Consider the following 24,365-nt stretch of genomic DNA (forward strand, 5'->3'; position numbering starts at 1 on the left):
GTTTCAAACTTCCGAAGGTCGTTATACAAGTTTTTGTTGGACGTTCCTATCTTGTTTCTGGTATTTTCGGTGACGCCCGAGTTAAGATCCAGATATTCCTCTTAAGGATCTTAACAACTGGTTCTTTGTGATGAGCCCTTATTGGGACACTAATAGAGATAGATAGGCCAAGGTATTGAGTTAACCCTTCCCCATTACCCCTATCTGTCCTCAATGTGAACTTAGAGAACTTCATAAAGAAGAACGTCATAAAAATTGTCATCTCCAAGAAGCATCAACAGGTGAATTTTATTCGGATCTCCATCTTGCACAGTGTACAACATCAAAAACTCCCACTGACATCTTCCACATTCCAGGGTTTATGCCCGATGAAAATATACTTCATTACTAAAAATTCCATTATGCCCAATAAGCAATCCACAATACCCATTGTGTTTTAATTCTAATGCTGTGCGCGCTCTAAAATGATCACTTCATAATAGGATGATCCCTTAAGGGCATGATTAAAAATAGTGAAATTTCCTAGTGACGATAAAGATTAAAGAAACTACATTTCAGAGCAAATACTGGAGTCTAACATCCTCTTGAACAATGGTTATAGATACAAACAGACATGCCCAGCTTGGACACTAAGTTTTGATATCCCCCTTGTTGATACAAATTTCCTCTTCTGAGCTCCCTCTAAGTACCTACAGAATGAAGCTCCCTTAAATCCGCTTCTTGATAAATCTTGATCTACCTCAATGTTGAACTGAGTTGATCTTCAGATGTTGAGCTTCAGACGCTCCCTGTTGGTCCACCTGTCTAAACCCTAGACGGCAGAAGGGAAACAAGAAAAGAACTCCTCATTCTATTCCACATAAACCCCCAATTCTCATATGTATTGGGCTACAAGATAATTGGGTCTCAAGGACCCAATACGATGGATCCAATCAGATCAGTTCTCAAAAGGGCATTATTACACTATCAGGACTTACAGGGGTTGAACAGAAAGAAAATAAATATAAAGGAAGGTGTCTTCTGACAGACTAGATTTTGAGAAACAGATTTTGCTGACTTCATGTCACAATAAGATGTGTTACAACCTCCTTGTCACCCGTACTCTTCCAACAGTCTTCAGATCAGAAGTCTTTGATAGATACCTTGGGGCATCAATCAAATTTTCGTTTTGCATTGGAATGATACACCACCTTTGCTTCTTACTTCCCCAGGTCACCAACTTTTAACCAATAAATGAGCAATATACATAAGTAGACCTTCTACCAATTATTGATCCTGCATAATCTGCACTGGTAACACCTCCATCAAGTGACCGCCCAGCGTAAACAGAACACCTTAACTAGCTATCTGACTTAAATGAGGCTCAAGTAGAGAACTATTGATAGATGTTTCTCTCTAACATCATACGCATGCTAATTGATGGTGCCTCCTGCTGCAAAAGGTACATCAAGTTTAGAAAGATTTAAGTGGATAAGCTTTCACACAAATCAAGCTTTCACGTCAAGATTATATCAATCTTTCACACATATCGAATCGAATATATATAAACAGGCGAACTGTCTCTTCAGCTCCCAGATGGGGTAATTCTACCCAGTCAATTGTATTATAGTCAATTGGGGAATTTCTATCCAAAAAACTACTATCTTCAGAAAGGTCTATGATGTATTTTCAGTTGGGAGATCAAATTACTTTGACAACCACAATCAGAGAATATAGAAAATTTTCCAGACATTTTAATTTGAAGTCCCATTAGTATATTTTTACCCAGCTTTTGAAACATTACGGTTTGTATCACTCCAATCACACAGTGCATGACTCTCCCACCCATTTTCAAAGAACCATAAATTTTAAAAGAGCCGGCTATTGGACATATCCATAAGCCAAGATCCGATACGATAAATGAAACGAGTCTAAGATAATGAAACGGGCAAAAAGAAAAAAATTTCATTTAGCTTTGTAAGTTGTACAAATCTTTCAAAGTCATCAATTCGAAAAAGACGACTGTAGACCCAGAGACTACTACGCCTTTATTGCACCCCTCAAGAGATATATCTGATTTGAATTTCGGATTCAAAATTCATGGAATCCAATTACTACTATGTCTAATTCATTTCTGTGGCTGACATCATTAGATTTAGAACAGATTGTGCGACAGATAACTTTAATGGGACCTTAACCAGCTTTTTTTGAAACAGCCAAGAAATATTATTGGATTCCTCAAGCATTGACGCCCCACAGTAAAATGGGGTGGCGGAAAGGAAAGTTGGATATCTAGTAGAGATAACAGCAGCCCAATTAATATACCATCAAGTCCTAAATACAAATAGTGCAAAGCTCTGTTGACAGCGCTCACTGGATGAACTGACTTCCATCTTAATACTGGCCTTTAAGAGTCCCTTGGATCTGATGACCCAACGTCATCCTCATGTTGGATCTATCCCCAGGAGTTCTTACAACCATTCTCAGTCAAACTATTGATAACTTTGAAAACTTTTCCCCGAGTACCTTGAAACAAGCAAGATGGATGTTCTTGTCTTCTATTCCAAATGCTGGGTAAAAGAGCCCAATTTGCAGTGCAATTGTCAGGCGGAGAGACATACCCTACATTGATAATAGATTTGTTTCATAAGATCAAGATTTTCTTTCCATTGACAGATGGGTTGATTTGAATAGTATTTACACAGATTTAAGGCCCATCAACAATTGATCGAAATTCTTTCAAAGATACAACTACTGTCAATCAGCCTACAGCTCATAAGCATATCATAACTGTTTCAAGCAAGCACTAACCTAAAAATACTTCCCTTGTCATGGGATCATGGATTTGGGCATTATGTAGTCGATTGAAATGGGATTCTTAGGTCTTCCCATGAAGCTATTTCATTATTTTCATAAATAGGAGAAGGAGATCTTCCCCAAAAACTCAACTCTGGGTCAGATGCTTTTTTGGCATTTTCAGTGCCCTGCAACTCGGGTCTGAAAGCTAAGCAAAAAATGAACATCAGGATTCAGTAATATCCATACCATGATAAGCTGTCCTGGAAAACAAAGGCAAAAAGAGTCTACAGTTGAGAAAAAACCGAAAGAAAATAACACTTCCAAGAAAGATTCTGCTTCTTGATATTAGAAACAGTTGTATTGAATCTATATCTCAATAGGGTATAACTACGATGAATCTGCAATAAAGGAAAGAAAACTACTTAAGAGATAGTAGAAAAGTCCATAAATTATCATAAGAGAAGAGGATTTATCTTTTAGAATGAAAAAGAAATGGACCAATTTCTTCCTGCCAGCATGGGCAGATTCTATCGGCCACATTTCCTGGGATTTGCATCAGAATACATTCTCAAGAACGTAACAGATCTTGAAATGATCAATTGAACAGATGGCAAAGTCTATGGGAATTCGTCAAATAATGAATTCTGATTAGAACTAGCCAACAATCGTCATAGAAATCATAAATTTAACTCAATTAAGCCACTAAAGAGAGATGTATCACCTTCTCGCGGTAAACAGAAACCAGCTCTGGTGGGACGTATAATTTTCCTTCATCTCCCATGACTGGATCACAAACTGAACGAGAATTTTTCCTCCATTAGACGAAGAACTCTGTAAGTAGGCTTTTACAAAGCTTAGTTGTCGACAGAAAATTATTCCATAATCCAATAGTCCTCAAAGAAACAAATTATTCCATATTCCATAAAAAATCAAACGTGAAACAGTGAACACAGTCCCAGTTCAACAAGAGACTCAAGCTTCGCCCTCAACGTTCATACCCACAAAGGTAAACTACCTAAGTAGCAGGTGAGGTTCAGTATAAGATCAGGGCATCTATAAAAAACATAATAAGATTTTAGTGATTTGTATAAGTGAATGGACAGAATGAACATTTTCTTGTCCTGTAAGAGTTTTTCTACCTTCGAAGTCTTTATTTCAATTTTCTTTCCTAACTCCCATATGTTCAGCTATTGCAAAGATAACTTCATGTACTGGACCAATAAGAATTGATTGGAGTGACCTTGGCCCAGCCCACTCATTGCTATGCCATATTTGAAGAGCACCCAATAAAAGTGTTGCATATTTCATAGTGGCCTGAAGCTTCAATATGTTATCAAACATTGCCAGTCCAAGTGAGATCTGTCATCTACCTTGTTCATAAGCACCAGGAGCTTCTTCCACTACCCTATCCTTGGTGAACCAGCACACAAGTCAAACTCTACTTGAGGTCATTATTTAGCCAAAGTGTCAAATAGCAGGTTACTCCTGAGAATAGATGGTATCACCATCTTCCTCATATTTCTCCCTTGGATCAAGTAAAAAGACTAAATTTTTTGAATGGACTACATAAGTCCAGAAAATTATACCCAGGAAACAGTGAAATGCGACAATCTGAGGAATTCCCTTTGCAATCAGTGGATCAATGAAGAGACCATACTTCAACTATGGCTTCTGACGCCACGATCTCTGCACTTACACATCATTTGAAGCAGTATTAAATAGAGTGTAAATTTTGGGATGCTGCAGATAAACAGCATACAAAACAATAAGGAGCCACATATTTACGAATGAATTTCAAAGTCTATTACCTTGACTCAAAGCATTGGATGAATCCTTGAGTATGCCAATGAGTTAATGAAGATGTGACAAGAAATATACCATTTCATACAGACTCTGGTCTTGGTCGTAAAGAAATATATAAATCATTTCATAGTACATGCATGAAATTTGATCTTGGCAGGAACAGATACAAAAATAGTGAGACCCATGAGTAGAGAGCGAGATGAGTGAGAGTAGAGTGAGAGACATCGAAGAATGGAAATCAAGGGAAAGATACGGAGAAGAGCTAGATAGCATCAGCCAGGCATCTCCACTGGATCTGGAGCATCTCTAGACCAGCCACTCGCCTATGCAAATTCAGGTAAGTTATTCTTGAATGTCTTGCAGGGGAAAGTTCTTGTTTATGGAGTTTCCTTTCTAGCCAAAAGGCCCCATTCAAAGGGGCTCTTGTGTCACAGGTGTCTCCCTCCTGAAGCACTTCTTACTCTTTATCAAGTAGTGTTTTGGGAGGTTCATACCACTATTGTTGTCCTGAAACAATTAATTCTGTTGATCTGAGTATTACATGTCTTTATTTTCTCTCTCTTGTTAGCCCATTAAGGGCCCTCTCTAGTCAGCCCATTAGGGCTTCCTATAAAACCCTGTAATCTCTTTCATTTGCTATTAAGAATTGTTCTTTTCTTGTTTACATGGTATCAGAGCCCTAACCCTAACCCTAATCTGGGTTTCCTGGGCTCGACCTTGCGCTCCGATCTTTGGCGGTTCTCACGACCGCCTGATCTCGCGCTCCGGTCTCTCGCCGTCTCGCTCCGGGCCTCCCAGGCGCTTGTCGTTTTGACGTCCGCCGTCCCAGCGTCTTCCGCTCCGGCGCCCGCCGTCCCGGCCCGCACCGCCTCGGCTCGCGCCCTCCCGGCTCGCGCCGCCCCAGCGACCGACGTCCCGGCGACCGTCGTCCCGGCGCCCGTCGTCCCGGCTCCCGCCGTCCCAGCGCCCGCCGTCCCGGCGCCCGACGTCCCGGCGCCCGACGTCCCGGCTCCCGCCGTCCTGGCGCCCGACGTCTCGGCACCTGCAGTCCCGGCTTCTCGTCGTTCCGGCGCCTTCTGACTGTGGTCTACTCTGCTTTCATCATGACGAACCCGGTTGAAGCCCAGACCTCTACTGTCACGCCAGACTCGACGCCGGTATCTACGCCACATGCATTCGCGGTGCCTCTCGAGCCCGGAATTGGTCGTCCTCCTCTGGACCATCCTCTTTGCCTCGGATGCCTCCGGATGGTATGTTTACTGGATTCAATCTCCTGCAATGGCGCCAGTACGTCCAGATAACTTTAAAAGGGCGTCTCATGCGCCATCTTCTAGAAGACGGACCTTCCCGGACCGATCCCAAGTATTATGACTGGCTGGACGTTGAGGGGGTAGTTCATCGTTGGCTCTTGGACAGTATTTCACCTAGTGTTAAAGGTGAATTCATGTCTCTAGAGTCGGCTCGGGCGGTCTGGGAAGCAGCACTTGAGAGCCACTCCAAGAAGCACAACATTGCGACTCTGTACGAATTGGTACATCGGGCCGCTAACCTGCGTCAAGGGGACCGGTCTATCATGGAGTACAGTACGGAGCTCATTTCGTTGTGGAATGAAATTGACTACTACATGCCGCCCGACCCCCATTCGGTGGACCGCCAATATACTCTTCAACTTCGGGTCTTCCAGTTTCTTATGGGACTGAACCCGGAATATGAAGTTGTACGGGCTCAGCTTATTCATCGGGGGACTGGTCCTACCTTCAAGGATGCGCTCCACAGTGTGCGGGTTGAAGAATCCCGCTTTCAGCAGGCCCAGAACTCGGCTTCGGCCCTTGTAGCTCATTCCTCTTCGTCTGCACGCCCATCGTCGACTCCACCACCCGGCTCTTTGCCACGTGGTCCGACGGCTCGGACGGAGGATTCTCCAAAGGGTGATCCTTCGCTGTTTTGCAATTACTGCAAGAAGCGAGGTCACTCTAAGGAGACGTGCTACAAGCTTCAACGGAAACGCGCACAACCGAGCAACCTTGCTGCAGCCGCCTCGTCCGTGCCCCCCCCGGGTCAAGTGCCTATGCTGTACGGTCTTCTCCCGACTAGTGCCTCGCCCGCTAGCTTCACTCCGGAAGAGATGGAGCGTCTACGCCGCTTGCTTGATCCTCCAGTCGTGGGCTCATGCTCCTTGGCCCACGCAGGTATGTCCACCAGTCTTCCCACACCTACATCCCCTCCTGGCCATTCTTTTTCCTCTTCCACTTGGCTTCTTGATTCCGGTGCCACCGCCCACATGACCCCAAATCCTCGAGCCTTTCAAACTTATGCACCCGTTTCTGGCTCCTCCAAAGTTAAAACAGCCTCCGGCGATCTTCTCACCGTGGCGGGTATTGGTCGTGTGGCCCTTTCCTCTTCTATGCATCTATCTAAAGTTCTTCATGTTCCTCGCCTTACTCATCATCTTCTCTCCCTATCTAGCCTTGTTCGCGACTTGAAACAAGACCTTACCTTCTCTCCTAATTCATGTTTTTATCGTGATAAGGTGTCGGGGAGGACGATTTCCATTGCTGAGGAGCATGAGGGGCTCTATCTTGTTCGTCCTTGTTCGAGTTCTCTTGCTTTTGCTGCTGCGGCAGTTTCCCTTTCGGCTTCCCACGAGCGTTTGTGGCTTCTTCATCGACGTCGGCCATCCTTCTTTGCTACTCTTTGTCGTCTCTTTCCTAAACTCTTTCAAGGCCATTCTGTTGACCGTTTTGTTTTTTCTGCTTGTCGAATTGGCAAACATCATCGCATTACCACGATCCTATCTCGTCTTCTCATTCTTGACCCCATTCTCCCTTATTCACACCGATGTGTGGGGCCTTCCTATTCATAGTACTTCCGGTTCTCGGTGGTTATGCATCTTTATTGACGACGCTACTCGATTCACGTGGGCATATTTCTTGAAGAACAAATCGGAGATATCTCGTGTCATTCCTCAATTTTACTCCCTTATCCAAACTCAATTCTCTATATCCATTCGTCGCTTCCGCTCCGACAATGCTAAAGACTACGTTAACACCACGTTAAGCACCTTCTTCCAAGACAAAGGCATTATCCATGAAACTTCTTGTCCCTATACACCACAGCAAAATGGCGTTGCCGAAAGAAAATTCCGTCACATCTTTGAAATGACTCGGAGCCTTCTCTTCCATATGCATGTGCCCAAGTATTTTTGGGGGGAAGCCGTCTCCACCGCCATCCATCGTCTTGAGCTCCTTACATCTCGAGTGCTTGACTACTCCACTCCCATTGACCGTCTTCAGCATTCCTTTCCAACTCTCTCTCTCGAACTCATCTTACTCCTCGTGTATTTGGATGTGTATGCTATGCCCAACCCCAACTTGGTCGTGATAAACTGGATCCCCGTGCTATCAAGTGTGTGTTTGTTGGCTATTCTTCCACCCAAAAGGCTATTTATGCTATCATCCACCCTCTCGCCGGTTCGCCGTCACCAAAGATGCCACGCTTGATGAATTGCTTCCCTACTATTCCTCCTCTCCTGAACCCTCATCGTCCCCATCCCCCTCCGATCCACTCGAATTCCTCATCCTCGTCCCTCGTCCCTCTTCACCGGCCCCGCCCGACGTGTCTCCGCCTGTTGCTCCTCCAGCAATTGTGCCTCCCGACCCGCCTCTGACCGCCATCTCAGTCCCTCCTGTGGAGCCTCCTCCAGTATCTGCTCCTGCGCCGACCCTTCTGCTGCACCTTCTTCGCTTCCTCCGCTCCCTATCCGTCGCTGCCCGCCTGAAAAACGCTACGGTATTACCCTTGCTCGTCGCAAGCCTCGGCTTCCTTCTTCGTCTCCTGCTGCCCCGTCTCCCTCAACCTCCACCCCTCCTGCCACCTCCTCATTAGCCGTGCTGCCCTCTTCCCGTTCCTCTCCCCTCTATCCGTTGGCGGAATCTATCTCCTCTCATCGCCTCTCACCCTCTTATCATGCCCTTCTCACCTCCCTTGATGCCACTTCCCTTCCCAAGACGGTGGACATTGCCCTTTCATTTCCGCATTGGCGTCAGGCCATGGCGGAAGAACTTCAGGCTCTTGCTCACAGTGAAACGTGGGATCTGGTTCCTCTACCGGCCGGGAAGCATCTCGTGGGTAGCCGTTGGGTGTATGCTGTGAAGCATAATTCTGACGGTTCTATTGAGCGCCACAAAGCCCGGGTTGTGGCACAAGGGTTCACTCAGAAACATGGCATTGATTATCAGGAGACCTTTGCTCCCGTCGCCAAGCTGAATACTGTGCGGATCTTATTGGCCCTTGCTGCGGATCGGGGCTGGATTTTGCAACAATATGATGTGAAGAATGCTTTTCTGCATGGAGAGTTGACTGAGGAGATCTACATGGCATTACCTCCTGGCTACACTTCCTTAGTGCCATCGTCTCCGCAGTCTGTTGTCTGTCGCCTGAAGAAAGCATTATATGGCTTGAAGCAATCTCCTCGTGCCTGGTTTGGTCGTTTCACGACGGCCATGCAGCGTCGTGGATACCATCAGTGTAATGGTGATCACACCCTTTTCTACCGTCATTCCACGTCAGGGGGAGTCGCTATTCTTCTTGTGTACGTGGATGACATAATTATTACGGGTGATGATACGACGACCATTACTGAGCTGGCTATGTATCTCTCGTCGGAATTTGCTATTCGCCATCTTGGCCCGTTGAGGTACTTTCTTGGCATAGAGGTGGCCTATTCTTCCAGCGGGATCTTTATTTGTCAGAGAAAGTATACGGTGGACCTTCTCTGTGAGCTTGGAAAGGAGGACGCCAAGCCTGCTTCGACACCGATTGATGCGGATGAGGAGCTTGCTGAGCCTGGCCCATATAGAAGACTTGTGGGAAAACTGCTTTATCTCACCCACACTCGCCCGGACATTGCATATTCAGTGGGTGTTCTGAGTTAGTTCATGCAGACTCCTCGCATGAGCCATTTTCATGCTGCTCATCGTCTCCTCCGTTTCCTGAAGGGCACCATTGGCCGTGGATTATTGTTTCGTCGCCATACCGGCCTGCGTCTTGAAGTCTACACCGATGCAGATTATGCCGGCTCTGTGGTTGATCGTCGGTCCACATCTGGGTATTGCACCTTCTTGGGCGGCAATCTGATTACTTGGAGGAGCAAGAAGCAGAAAGTGGTCTCTCGATCGAGTGCTGAAGCGGAGTTCCGTGCCCTTGCGCATGGTCTGTGTGAAGCACTTTGGATTACCCAGCTTCTTCGTGAGCTACGGTGTCCAGTTCCCTCTCATGTCCAGCTGTTCTGCGACAACAAATCGGCAATTAGCATTACTCATGACCCCGTTCAGCATGACCGTACAAAGCACATCGAGATCGATCGCCATTTCATCAAAGAGAAGCTTGAATCGGGAGATTTTTGCACGCCTTATGTTCCGTCCGCTGAACAGCTTGCAGATATCTTCACCAAAGGGCTTCATGCCCCTAGGTTTGAGGAGCTCTGTTCCAAGCTGGGTGTGGATAACATCCACGCTCCAGCTTGAGGGGGAGTGTTGATCTGAGTATTACATGTCTTTATTTTCTCTCTCTTGTTAGCCCATTAAGGGCCCTCTCTAGTCAGCCCATTAGGGCTTCCTATAAAACCCTGTAATCTCTTTCATTTGCTATTAAGAATTGTTCTTTTCTTGTTTACAAATTCTGATAGCAGAGGTTCTTTCCTGTGTGATCATGTGTACAAGTTTCAAATAGTACTCAACCCTGAGTATGAAACACTGCAGGCAAATTACTGCAAAAAAAACCTATCTGGTTGGAAGAAATTATGGCTGCAGTGCGTTATGAAGAAAGTAAACTTGCCTAACATAAGCCTGTTGTAGAGAACTCTGCATTCACTACAAATGCCAAGGAGAGGAAACCTGTTCATCAAGTTTTCAAATTTCACAACGGCAACAAAGCCAAAGTAATGTAGCTACCGCAGGATTAGAGTGGATGTGTGGTGACTCCCAACTGTAAAGTCCGACAATGATGATACTTCAGTCAGGTTTGATTATGCACTTCCCCCTCACAGCTCTACTCATGGCTCCATCCAGCCTTAAATTCCTCAAGAGAACCCAGCATTACAGGGCCCATGATCGATATCTCACACATAATACCGAAAAGGTTATCCCTCTACTGTTATGGGATCCAAATCAATTGCTCTTGGCAATGTCATCAAACGCATTTAATTTTACTCAATCATATAACTGATCGGACTCCCCAGATTCTACATTCAAAAAATGAAATCCCCCTGAGGACTTATCTAATGAAGAGATCCAAGCACAGGGAAGACTATCAATCTGAATCTTGACAAATCAGTGAATAAGCTTTTGGATCTCAATCTGTATCCAGACATAAATTCTCTCAGATAGATGATATCAGTGCAAGAAAATCAAGGATCCAGTGTCCAATGGACTAGAATCAAAAGGAAAGGAAATATCGAAGAAAGATGGAAAAGGAGCAGCCTTGAGACTGGTAGCAGGATCAAGCCTGCCATCCAGGGGTGAGATCTCTACCACAAACCTCCCATTATCCTTTTCTATCTTTCTATTCTCTCTTATATTCCTTTTCACAGTTGTTATTGATCTCTATTTCAGATCTTGGATCCAGCAACTATTTAATGGGGCTTCTAGTTACGAATTTAGCAAAGATTTTTCTTACAGAGAAACAGCTATTGATACATTATTCGTATCAGACTGTAATAAATTGAAGGAAAAGATGAGATAGTGGACTGCAGAGAGAATTTCTGAGAATGTGGAGAAGAGACAGAAAAATTGGGGCAAAAATGAACTGATCTTTATTACTGAACAGATGCCCCTTTTATTCAAATTTTCACAGAGAGAGAGAGAGGTTAATGCTTTTGTCCATCGGTCAAAAACTGACCGTTGGAAAAAGCTGCAGAAGAGATTCCTTTTTCAAAAAAGGACTTCCAACAGCTATATTTATAGCTGTTGGAGGCTGGGCCTGATATAAATCAGACCCAGCATATATTAGGTCCTTAATGGACCTAATATATTCCCTAAATGGGCCCCTCACTATTGGGCCCTTAATGGGTCCTTAGTGGGCCGTTAATGGGCCCTTATTGGGCCTTTATTTAAATCCATTTTAGGTTAGTTTTTCCATTAGATCCCTAGGATTAGTCTATTACACGTACATGGCCTCAGGCCCATAAGTTAGTAAAATTAGCCCTAACTGGGCCGTGATGATCTAACACAGACCAATAGAAATTTGACGTCAGAAACTCATTGCTCTGGAAGTGACATATGAGGAAATATAAATGGGCTTGTCCCCTGGGTACCCTTCTAATCAGAAGACTGCCAACCTAATATAAGACAATCAACTAATTAAGATAGTCTCCAAGAGCAAGGTTTAGCAGTTTAACCATGAAATTCAATTGCCATCAAAGAATAGTAAAGACCTTTCACAGTCCATTCAAACTCATACTCCGAGCATGAGAACCTTGTTAGTTTACTTGAATGACTCACACCAACAGTTATTGACAACCAGGAAACTGCTAGTCTCAGTGCCCAGACAGAGATTTTGTGATGAAGAGATTGGAAAGATTTCAAGTATTGAGGTAGTAGATTCCTCATCAGGCTTCTGTCTCCACAGAAATATCTCACCAACATATTAACAGAAACGGGCTCCTCAATTGTTGACCAATAGACACATCTATCATGTCTCCGCACACCTCTAATCCTTCTTTTCTTTCGGAACTTCTCTAAACACTACTTCATCAGAACCCTCAGTGTAGAAAAGTTTCACGTTATGATGAATAGAGCCTCTATAGTCCAGTTCTCCCTGGGATGCCACAGCACAAGGAAAACATGCATCTCAGTGAATGAATCAACTACTTGTGTATCAAAAATCCCATTGTGAATAAACGATTCTTTCAACCAAAGAGACTACTAGTCGTCACTCCTGCCAGGGGGCCCAACCATTTAGTCAATAGAGCAAACAGAAGAGGCAGTGGGCTCTGAAGCCTATCAAAGACTTGGAGGAGAATTCATTTATTTTCAGTACACTATCTGACCTCTCGTATGCCATGAATGTCCTCGGTCAATACACGCAGAGTTCCAAACGCCCGCTTTAACAAACCACTTAAGATATTTCGCGACAAAAAAAATCCAGGTTTAATGTTTCTGATACGTTCTTTTCAAAGACGTATCGAACGCGTCTCAACAACAGCGCTCGATAAGTCAAGTCATACGTGTGTGGGGGGGTCTCACGTGTGAATCTCAATTCAAGAGACCCGATAATAAGAAGACAAGGAGCCCCAGGGGAAAGAAGACTTTTCTCTTTCCAAGAAGTTGTTACACAGCGGAGCTGCAGTGGCAGAGGCCTGGAACAGTAGTACCTGCAACCGAAGGACGGGGGGAAGGATTGGCTAAATACTCATTGATTTTCTGTTAATTCTATTCTTCTCACACAGTTCTTCACAAAACTGAGGTTCTCTCTCCCTCTCTGATTGGTTCTTTGATTTGATGAATTACTAGTCATGAAATGGAATATCTTGAATTTCTGATGAACTATTGAATCAAGATACATGATCGTATCAGTTTCCTAACAGAGAAGCACCAAGGAGATCTAAATGTATGCAGGTTTTCTAGATGGTCATGTGTCTGCCAAGTGTTATTCCAAATTCCTTGGTTAAAGTACTATTAAGTGGAGGAGCCAAAAAAAGGAGATGTGGCAAGTTTGATGTGGATTCTGAATTCCGGGCATTGTATTGGGAATATATGAGTCTGTAGGGTTAAAGGGAATTACGGATCATCTGCAGATCAACTTTCAGCAACCCATCAGTTGTGCCATGAGGATGCAATTAGCATTGCACATGCCCAGTCCAACGTGACATGACCAAGCACAAAGAGATTGATAGTCACCTCAAACACGAAAAGCAGGAGATAAGGCAGATATACACCCAAGATGTCTAATTAGCAGATCAATGTGTAGATGTGTTTACTCCAGAGCTCACCAATCAATTTATTCTCTAATTACATGCAAATCTGGGAATGAAGAGTATTCATTCTCCAGTGTGTCGGAGTATGCATTGGAGTTGATATCTTTCTTCTATTTCTCTATTGTATTTGCTTCCTTCACCATATGTTCAGTTATTGTATTTTTACCCTCCATATGTAATATAGCGTTATGAATGGCCCACATTCATTCCAGCCCAGCGCACTCAGCAGTAACTCTATTTAGGGGGCATTTTATGTTTTAGCAAATTATCCTGTAATGTTATTTATTTCACAACAGTCTTCTGGTATGAATTCTTTTGGTGGCCTATGAGCTTCAGTAGAACCCTGGGACATTATGGATTGTAGTTAAGATCTTTGAAACAACCACTTACCTAGTCAATGATTCCAGTCCCGATTAAGAGAGAGTATACTTCTCGGCAATGCACAACCAAGAAACCCTTATATAAACTTAAATAAAATAATCATTTAAGAACAACTCAGCTTACATGACAAAAATATTTAAATGAGGCAAATAGATTTTCTCTTTTCTAATGAATTTCTGAATAGTGATTGCCCATCCGGATAATGATATCAGATATTGTACCGGAATGGATAACGGTATCAGATACCTCAAAGTGTATTAGCAATATGTGGAGTAGCCTGTATCTAATACTATGATTGAATACCAGATATTGCTACTGTAGGTTGCAGTATCCTAGACAACACGTGTATCTCTACTGTTATCGGCATCATGGATCCACTTGTCGTTAATGGCATCCAGGAGAGTTCCAAGGCTAACAGTATCTGGACCAATATCTGGTATCCACAAAAATAACAGTATCTACACCAATATTCAATATCGGTATTAGTAATGTTTTCACCAATATCCATTGATGGATACTGTTACGACCAATACAGAATATTGGTCCAGATACCATAAGACAAACCCTTCCAAAAAAGATTCATAAAGCAAACCCGACTTTTGAAGATATGTAGGCCTTTCTTAAAATATAACTTGCACTATCCAAGCCACAAAGTACATACCATAGATGAGGTTTGGATTGACTGAACGAAGTTTCTCGACAACCTTTAATATCATATCCAGAAATGAAACAGATCCTATATAACCTGCATTAGGAACCAACTTTAATGAGTCATTGTAGAGGTACACTGACGAAATCAATACAAATAAAATCCTTAATTGGTACTCATCAAAAGTCTGCAGTTAAAGTAATTTTTAACAATACGATGTAGATTTCACTCCAAAGGGGCAAAATTGAACAGTTCGCATTCATTTGTTTTTGAAAGATGATTGAAAGAGGGTAGTCACCCGACAAAACAGTAACCACCCAAAGCACACATGTACACAAGAAACGACCAGCAACCTCCCCTGATTTGGCGTCAAATAACTTGCATATACAAGGTGTAGCTTGACATAGACCACACCAGAATGGAAACTTCCCTCGAGCTCTATCCCAGAGCCTCTCCTAATCGATCTTCAAGCCATATCTGTCTCTCGGGACATTCAAGACCAGGTCCTCCTCTGCTATTGCAAGCCTTTCCACCCATTTGGCCGACAACGCCAAGTTCATGGATTCTAGGTGGAGTCCCACATGGGTCCGCTTATAGAAATGTGGCCCACTTTCACATTAAGGGAAATATAAAAATAAGAGATGGAAAAGCAACACTGGCTAACAGAATCCCCAGTCTGATGTGTCCTAAGCCTCGGCAAAGTCGAACTTCCGCATGAACCCCCTGGTATCGTGCCTTTTCCATGTAGCCAAGATTTCACCACCTGTGACAGCACCATTGATCAAGAATTTGCCCTGCATAAAGGCTGACTGGGAGGGTCTACCAGCTCCTCAATCAGGTAAGCCTTGTTAATGCTCTTTCCATAACGTCGGACCAACAGTATTTGGAAATTGACGGTCGGAGGCCATGAGCATGTCGGAGCCCAGCCAGTGGGCTGTGCAGTTGCAGATCACTTCCGCACTTTCTATAAGAAAGGTAGACGCAATACGTGGATGTGGTACGTAAAGGGGGCTCGGACTTTGGACCCCTCATACAAGAAGGACTTGATTCATCCGTTTTTGGAGGAAGAGGTCAAGGAGGCAATAAAAGGCCTCAATGGTGAAGGGGCGCCAGGCCCAGACAGATTGCCAGTTTTCTTCTCTAATGTATTATGGGAGTTGGTGAAACCAAATGTGATGGCCACGCTTGACGAGTTCCAACAAGGGACATGCAGTATGGAGATACTAAATCGGGCATGTTTGGTTCAACTCCCCAAGCAGCAAGGTGGGAACAAATCGAGGACTTCAGACCAATCTCCTTGTCTAATTCCATATACCTTATCATTGCAAAGGTATTGGCAAACAGATTGAGAGAGGTGATTGGGAACTTGTGGGACCCTCCCAATCAGCTTTCATACAGGGCCGTTTACTGGTCGACAATGCCGTAGCAGCAGGCGAGATCCTAGCGACATGGAAACAAGACGGAACCAAAGGTCTCATGTGGAAGGTTGATTTTGCCAAGGCATATGACATGCTTGACTGGGGATTTCTCTGGGCGTCGATGACAAGGAGGGGCTTCCCAAAAGAATGGGTCACCTGGATGAAAAGATGCATCACAACACATTCCTTCTCAGTGTTGGTGAATAGAAGGCCAGAAGGCGGGCGTATACAACCGCAAAGGGGGGTGAGGCAAGGGTGCCCGCTCGCACCCCCTACTGTTTGTGCTAGCAGTGGACCCCTTCGCCACATGCACTAATTTAGCATGTACACATGGTCTTCCGAAGGGTTATCAAATCGATAGTGTCCCTAGGGGTATTCCGTTACTGCAGTACGCAGAGGACACTACTTTTTTTGTAGAAGGCTCAATAGAGGAGGCAAAAAACCTGTCCATGTTACTCGACCTATTCGCGGACTTCTCGAGCCTACGCATCAATCTGGCTAAGTCTGCATTTGTGAGCTGTGGCCTTTCCTTAGAGGAGGAGGCTCAATGTACAGTGGTGCTGGGAACACCGATTGGTAGCCTCCCTATGAGATATTTGGGTCTGCCGTTAACTAGAGGGCGGATGACTAAGGCGGATTGGCTGCCGATGATAGAGAAGGTCGAGAGGCGGTTGGAAGGATGGCAAGCCAAAGTGTTGTCCAGAGGCAGTAGGTTGGTGCTACTGAGGACGGTCCTGTCAACGATCCCTATATTCTATCTCTTTGTATTCAAGATGCCTACTGGAATAGGATAGAGACTCGAAGGTTTGATGAGACGCTTCCTCTGGAAAGGCACTGGTACCGATCAGAGTCGAGGGCTCGCACTGGTTGCATGGGATACCATATGCAGGCCCACCAAAGATGGTGGCCTAGGAGTATTGCATATCCAAAGCATGAATACGGCATTATTAGCAAAGTGGGTGACTAGGATCATGCAACCAACCGATGACCTCACCATACGGATCTTAAGAGACAAGTATGGTCAGGGATTGAACTGGGATAAGAAAATAGCCCCAATAAAGGGGGGCATTCTGGCAAGGCCTCCGATGAATCTTCTCCAAGGTCTGGGGGTTCTACTCTGTTCGAATAGGCGATGGCTCTCTCTTTTAATACCGGACAGACCCCTAGTCGTCGCGCAATCCCTTGTGAGAAGCATTCCCTCGGCTCTTTGCACTCGTGCAATGTCCCGAGGCTACAGTAGGTGAATGTTGGGATAATACCTGGAATCTGAGGGTTGAAGGTGCCTTGTCAGACCAACAACTAATTGATTTCTTGGACTTGCAACAAGCTCTAAATCAGATGTAACCTAATCCGGGGGAATCAAATGGTTGGGATTGGACAAGAGCTCCTTTCTCAGTGGGGAAAGTCTATGCACGGATCCGACAGGGCAACGAGGAAGACAAAAATATGATCCAGGCGTGTCAAGCCATCTGGCATCTTAAGGTTCCGCTTAGGGCCAAGATTCTTGGGTGGCTCTTGCTCTGAAAGAGACTGATGTCCCGTGCCTTCCTCAAGAGGATGTATCCAGATACCCCGATGGTATGCGTGTTGTGCACGAGAGATGACGAAGATTGTAATCGTTTATTTCTTGGATTCCCTTTTGCACGCACAGTTTGGGCCACCAAAGCACAGTTGGCGGTGGACACGTCATCAGAGGAGGCCTCTTGGGAGTCTATGCAGAGGACAGGTCCCAGACATAGAGAAGTGGGGGGCCGAGCACTGACAGTGCTCTGGGGAATCTGTCTACACAGAAATGAGGTGATCTTCCTAGGGGGGAAGGCCTCTATAGACGGCTCGCCCATGAGGTAGAAGGTCTCCTAGCATCATGGTTTTCCTCGTGACGTGATTAAGAGGGAAGAGGAAAATGTACACATGTAATAGAGTCCTAGGGCTCGGACAACGTACTTGTCAGGTGGTTACCGATTTGTTCAGGTGACTGCCTCATATGTTTTCAAAACAAAATAATAATAATGCCGATCCTTTGGGAAATTCTTCAAGTGTGACCATCACGTTTGACCTTCCCAGTTCCCAAAATTCTTTGTAAAAGAATACCAGCAGGCCATCTGGGCCCGACGCTCCTTCATCGTTTAGTCCTTAAGTATCCGCCTTGACCTCTTCCTCGAAGAAAGATTGGTCGGCTATGATTTGGTGATAGTGCCATTGATTTTCCTGCTGCTGAACAAAATCACATGTCCTCTCTTGCAGGATTTACCCTTGATGGTATCACGTGTGAATCAAAATCATATGTACTCTGACCTTGAACTAAGTCACCCAGGAAAATCTGCTAGCAATGCTGCAACCCTTCCCATCTCTGGCGCAATACATTGAAAATTTTTACCCACTCCATCTAATAGCTTACTCTCATGGTAATAGTGATGCAGCACCCACCAGAGCCCTCCCATTTGTCCCAATGACATTGCACCCACGCACCTCCTTTGCTCGCCCTCTGGACAAAACCCACCCAACCCCCGTCAGACCTGGTCCCCCACATTTCCTAAGCCTGCCCGCTTCCCTCACACACACCCGAATTCTTTGACCGATGCCATGCACTCGCCCAAATGATGTCCTTCCCAGGACTTATCACTCCAAAAGTGTGAGATGAAGACACCAACCCCCTTCAGCTTAATCTCCCATGGACAATTCAAATAAACGGCAGGACTGGCCACTACTAGGCCAATAAATAAGGCAGAGGTTAGCTCAGGTGTTTATCACTTTTTCGTACTTCCAAGAAGCTGTTATCTGTCTTATGCTAGAGCAGAGAGATCTTCTTGTCCAGGTTGGGGTTCACCGATCAGGTGTATTTTCTCTACTCAGTCTTCTCTTTCTTATCATCAGACTCTTCATCATCCCATCTCTGTATGGTTACATTATTCTTGATTACACTCTAGAATTTGGAGCTAAGGGGAACTCATTTTCTATTGGATTTGAATCTATCCTCACAGAGTACATCTAAATCAAGCACGACTATCAAGATTCGTTACACCAACACCTCCGAGTTTCCATTTCAACAACCTCATACATGCCCAAAAACCCCCCCAATGCCTGGACCTCTGACCTACAAACTTAACCCTTGCCCCCTTACCACTACTTGAGACCCGTGCTGCTGTTGCCAATGGCAATGCATATTGGAGTCGCCTGGAGATGCCAACTCTTGCAGGAGTTGGCCCCAAAGATTGGTTTTACTGGTTGACGACCCACATCCACATCTATGACGTTATGAACAACAAGAAGATGTGCGCTGACAGGACACTTTTTGCAGGTGACGCCCTCGCTTAGTTCCAGTGGTTCCTCAATTTATGTCAGATCAATGATTTGATCATCCTCGAAGTCACTGCTCTTGGAATGGTTTGTGGGAAGTCAGGAAGAGAGGGCAAGCCAGCGTTTATTTGACATGAAGATGACCTCACCTGTCTATGAATACAGAAAAGAATTCATTGAGTTAGCTACCAATCTCCATGGTGTCTCCAGAGAGCTGATGATTGATTGTTTTATCAAAGGATTAATCAAGGAAATACAGCCTGAGCTAGACATTAATGTGTGTCGCAATCTTCCATATACAATACCGAAGGCCCAACGAGTGGGAAACAAACAACAGACTCTGTGACCCAGACTCGCCTACCACCTGGGCCCTGCAGCCCAAATCTCTTGGCCCCATTCATTCTCAAATTAGGCCTGGCCAACTCTTACCAACTAGCAATCCATTGGAAACTGGCAGAGTCCTCCCCTCCATGTTGAAATGGCACATATGTTGCCCCATCCAAGGGGCCTTGTCCCTAGCAAGATCAACATGAACGCGGAGCAGATCTAAGAGGGGAAAGCCAAAGGATTATGCTTCTCGTGCAAGGAAGAGGACCTTCTGTCATAATTAAGGAACCAGTTTGGCCACGTATTTGAGACACCTACATCTCTTCCTCAAGATTCAACCGTCTAACAGCCCTTAAGCCAGCCCGGCACTATTCGTGAAGAAAAGGGAGGAGGATGGCGCTTCTGCTTGGATTATCATGCCTTGAATCGCCTGTTTGTCGCCAACAAATGCCCTATTCTAGTAGTTGAAGAACTCTTGGACGAACTATACAGTGCGGCTATCTTCTCAAAACTAAAGTGAAGGTCGGGCTATCATCAGATTCGTATGAACATTGCTGTCGCGGCGAAGGCAGCATTAGGAACTCATGAAGGCCACTATGAGTTCTTATTCAGTGCAAGGCCTCCAGTCCCTGATTAAACTATTTTTGTTTTCCCTACTTCCAGCACTTCATTTTAATATTTTTCATTACATTTTACCTTACAGCTGCTCCAATACTAATCATAAAGAACATCTATACATGGTTTTTCAGAAACCATCCATCTATACTGATGGAGCTCAGTCTGCACATAAACGTTAAAAGTGTACTTTTGGGGTTGCCTGTCTAGAATATTTGGAGAATTGGATACCACCAGAGTGAGTCTCCATCGATCAGAACAAGATTGCCACTATGAAGACCTGGCCTTACCATAGGATGCCGAGGACTTGAGTTCATAGTAATGAGTGGCCCACATGACTGGACCACATTAATAAGTAGGGCCCATAGACTGTCTTATTGGCTGGTATTTAATTCAGTCTGTTGCAATAGAAGTTAGAACTTTTGGCTCATTCAACCCTAGCTGACAGTCTGCTGTCTACTGCCATCATAGAGAGGAGCATCAAAGGGAGAAGATCAAGCCTTCAGCAGTCTCTAACAATTGGCAATTTGTAGCAATTGGTGAGTGGTCTTGGTTGTCCAGACTGCTCACCAACTGCTCAAAAAGGGGAATTTCAATGGGAAATTGCAGCAGATCTTGCATTCCAGCAGGTCAAGCAGGCGATGTCCAACTTAGTAGTAGAGATAGATGCATCCAATTCAAGAATTGAATGCATACACTATGGCATACTTCACTCTACCTCTTTCTGATACTAAATGAGTTAATGGCACCAACGAGAAGAATCTATGAAAGTCTTCCTGGAAATCACCTGTTGGAGGTACTATTTGCTGGGTTGCAGGTTCATAGTGTGCACTGACCAACATAGCCTAAAATATTTACTGGAACAGCATCAGATCATTCCTCCTTATCAACACCTCCTGGTGAAGCTATTGGGCTATGATTTTCATATTCAATCGTGATGGTGCCAACAACCAAACCACAGATGCCCACTTGCTTAGAGAAGTTCACAGGACAGAAGTGCATCAGCTGTGTCACACTCAACCAACAACAATGGACATTGCCTAAATCCAAAATGAGGACAACCAGGACCCTCATCTTTCCGAAATTGTGGACCTAATTGAGGAAGAACAAAAGGTTGACCCATGCTTTGACCTACAGCAAGGAATTCTAACATTCAAGGGGAAGGTGGTTATTCCGGCATCATTTCATCTGGTTCATCATAAGCCGATGGAAGGCTTTGAGGAATTCCAAAAAAACTGAGTAACTAGCAACTCAAGTACATTACTAGAAGGGCATGAAGAAGCAACACAAAAGATACATACAAATGTGTGATATCTGCCAATGCTTTTTGCATCTGCAGGACTTCTCCGACTCTAACCCTGTCCCGACCAAATTTTGGATGAAATCATGATGGACTTTATCAAAGACCTTCGTTTGCAGCATTCAGACAGCATATTAGTAGCCATACACCAATTAAGCAAGGCAACTCCCTTCCTTCCGCTCTCTGATATGATCCACCACCGCGTCTACATTCGGAGGAAGGTATGGCAACGGCCCAGCCCAGCAACATCGGTCCAACCCATGGACGCTCCCATTTAAGCCCTCATTTGTGAGAGTAGAGGGCAAGAGGAATATCCCTTTGAGTCTCCCCTGCCTCCATCTCCCTCTAGCTCTCTCCTTTTCTGTCCCTCTCTGTGACACCCTCTTGCTCTCGCCAGTGGACATCACAAGTCTGCTCGTGGGATGTCCTCCCCCTCCGGCGATCCTTCGCTCTCTCCTTACCATTCCCGTTCTTCTCTTACGCCCCAGGAACATCTCTCCCTCTCTACTCGTCTCAAACATAAATCGGTTGAACTTGAGTTCTATTGAGTTACAATTTGGAATCATTACTTCGTCCAAGATCCGGTCTCGACTTGGGACAGTATCACTCCCCCACCCGTTCACAGTTATTTGTAAAAGATATCATTCATTTTCAAGGTTTTCTGCATTCAAGTAAATTGGATCGTGGAAAAACAGTCTGGATCCACAACTGGAGCATTTCCATAATGGCACCAGATCCAAGGTGCCACAATGGAGATTGTAGCTTGAAAGACCTATATCAGCTACAACAAATGGTCGCCCCAGTAGGTCCTACCATCCTAAAACTGATGATCAGTCCAAAGAGGTCAATCATTTGTTGGGATGTTACCTTAGAGAAAATGGATTTGTTGGGCAGGGTATTTTTATAAAAAACAATTTCATTTGTTCATTCGCACCATGCCATTCAACATTGTTAATGAGAGATGCCTACCAGCTCTTCTTCGTTATGATGAAGCTCTATTACCGGTCACCTTGTTAGACCAGCAACTGCAAGAAAATGACCGAGCACTCAATTTAATGATGCACCATTTGGAGTGGTCTCTGGTCATAATCAAACAGCACGCTGACAATAAATGTCAAGACGTGCAATCTTCTCCAGGCAACTGGGTTTACATTCAATTCAGACCCTATCACATGAGGTCCCTCAGCATATGTTCCATTTCTATGAATTGGACCAGAGGTATATCACATCAGTCTTCCCTGTGATTGTCAAATTGACTCCACATTTCATGTTAGTTAGCTGCGCATGGCGTCCAATCCCAGTGAAATCCTATTCTGCCCATGATTCAGGCAGACATGGAACAGGTGATGTAGCAAGTGGAAATTATCTCCTCACAGCTTACTCTGTGAGCCAACTAACTCTTTGTCAAGTGGGAGGGGATACCTAACAATAATGCAACATGGGATTCAAAGGAGCTACAGCACAACGAGAATGCCCGCAAGGAGAAATGGCCCAACAAGCAGTCAGCATGAGGGGGCCCATGCCCAAAACACTACAAAAGACCCTTCCCTGAATGACGGGAAGCAGGCATAACCAACTCTTGAGTCTCTCTACACTCCCTCTCCCTCGTCTCTCATCATCCCCCCAGGGGCCAAACTTGGGGCCTCTCCTTCATTACCCTGGGTGTAGCATCAGGCAATGCGTCCTTCCTGCCAAACTTCACAGTGAGGCTCCTGCACTGTGTTTCCTCCCAGAAACATCCCTCCTCCCATTCCCTTTGAACAAATTTGGAATTGCATTTGGATATTTTGATTTTTTTCATGTGCATTGATATAAGAATTAATCAGAGAGAATATTAATACCCAGATTGGGATTGTGCCATACTTCACTGAGTTTCATTGAAGGGATGACGAAAGAGTTCATGATTCATGGCCAAGCCACATTGCAGTTGTATATAAAATCTCCAAACGCATCCAAGGTACCAAAATATAAATGGTGACACCAATTAACTGAAACCTAAAGAATTTAAATGTCAGGTGGTTTCATCAGAAAAGGTCACAAATTTCTTAGGAACTAATGTCGATAGTGGACAAGGTGCATGGACAGAAACTATTGAATTCCTCCACAATCCATTTTTTTGTCAGTTGATGTGCAGATCAACGCATGATAACAAATGACATTATTATTCATATTTCATCTGCAGATGGCCAACATATATTCTAGGGATCAAGTGACTGGAGATCATCCACATTCATTGAAAAGAAAGAGTAAAAGCAAATGAGTCCTCACGGTATGGCCTGAAGATTCTATGAGAGCAATGTTATACATAAGATGCGGATATGCAAGTATCATGTTTGGACGAAGTTATTTTTCAAAAAAAAATCATGTTTGGACGAAGTTAACCAAAAGTTTAAAAACAATTATAAAATTAACACAAGCTCTAATTGGCTTCAACATCAAAAAAGAAAACTCAAAGTGTACCTGTCAGTAAATGCGTGTAGAACAATAGATTGTTGGCTTCAAGGCCTTCGATCAGCTCCCACAACTGTTCACCGTTGAGAACCTGTCCCCTAAATGAAGGATAGCCTGGAAAATTCATAATTAAAATTCAAAAACGCGGATTTACTTACGGGATCCGTTAGCTAGTGTTAAAATTGATGAATCCTGGATTTACCTGTGTGATTAGAAAATTGCACTGAATTTATGGGATCCACATCATAACCAAGAAGCTGGAGAGGAAATACGGCTGATTTGTTGCCGACGTAGCCCTAGAAATATGAAAAGGGAAAATTGAATCCTAGATAGTAGATACATATTCCCACAAAATTGGTCGTGAACAAGAAA

General features: G+C 44.4%; 1 protein-coding gene and 1 long non-coding RNA gene across 3 annotated transcripts in view; both read right to left on the reverse strand.

The window, feature by feature from the left end:
* The window catches only part of SOS4 (pfkB-like carbohydrate kinase family protein), a 28,630-nt gene that overhangs the window by 3,580 nt on the left and 685 nt on the right, over nucleotides 1-24,365 (reverse strand). The window contains exons 2-5 of one of the 2 annotated variants that reach the window (XM_078589985.1): nucleotides 24,196-24,289; nucleotides 24,003-24,107; nucleotides 14,598-14,681; nucleotides 3,500-3,573 (exon numbers count right to left, since the gene is read on the reverse strand). In XM_078589985.1, coding sequence (XP_078446111.1) covers nucleotides 3,500-3,573; nucleotides 14,598-14,681; nucleotides 24,003-24,107; nucleotides 24,196-24,289 — 357 coding nt within the window. The remainder of the gene's footprint in view (nucleotides 1-3,499; nucleotides 3,574-14,597; nucleotides 14,682-24,002; nucleotides 24,108-24,195; nucleotides 24,290-24,365) is intronic. The other variant, XM_078589986.1, reaches the window with a different exon arrangement.
* LOC144715098 (uncharacterized) lies at nucleotides 833-3,167 on the reverse strand. Its single transcript, XR_013584522.1, has 2 exons — nucleotides 2,791-3,167; nucleotides 833-2,601 (listed from the first exon to the last, which is right to left on the reverse strand). It is a non-coding gene; the product is annotated as an uncharacterized LOC144715098 (long non-coding RNA).

The sequence above is a fragment of the Wolffia australiana genome, chromosome 18 (assembly GCF_029677425.1).
Source record: "Wolffia australiana isolate 7733 chromosome 18, ASM2967742v1".
NCBI classification, from domain to species: Eukaryota; Viridiplantae; Streptophyta; class Magnoliopsida; order Alismatales; family Araceae; genus Wolffia; species Wolffia australiana.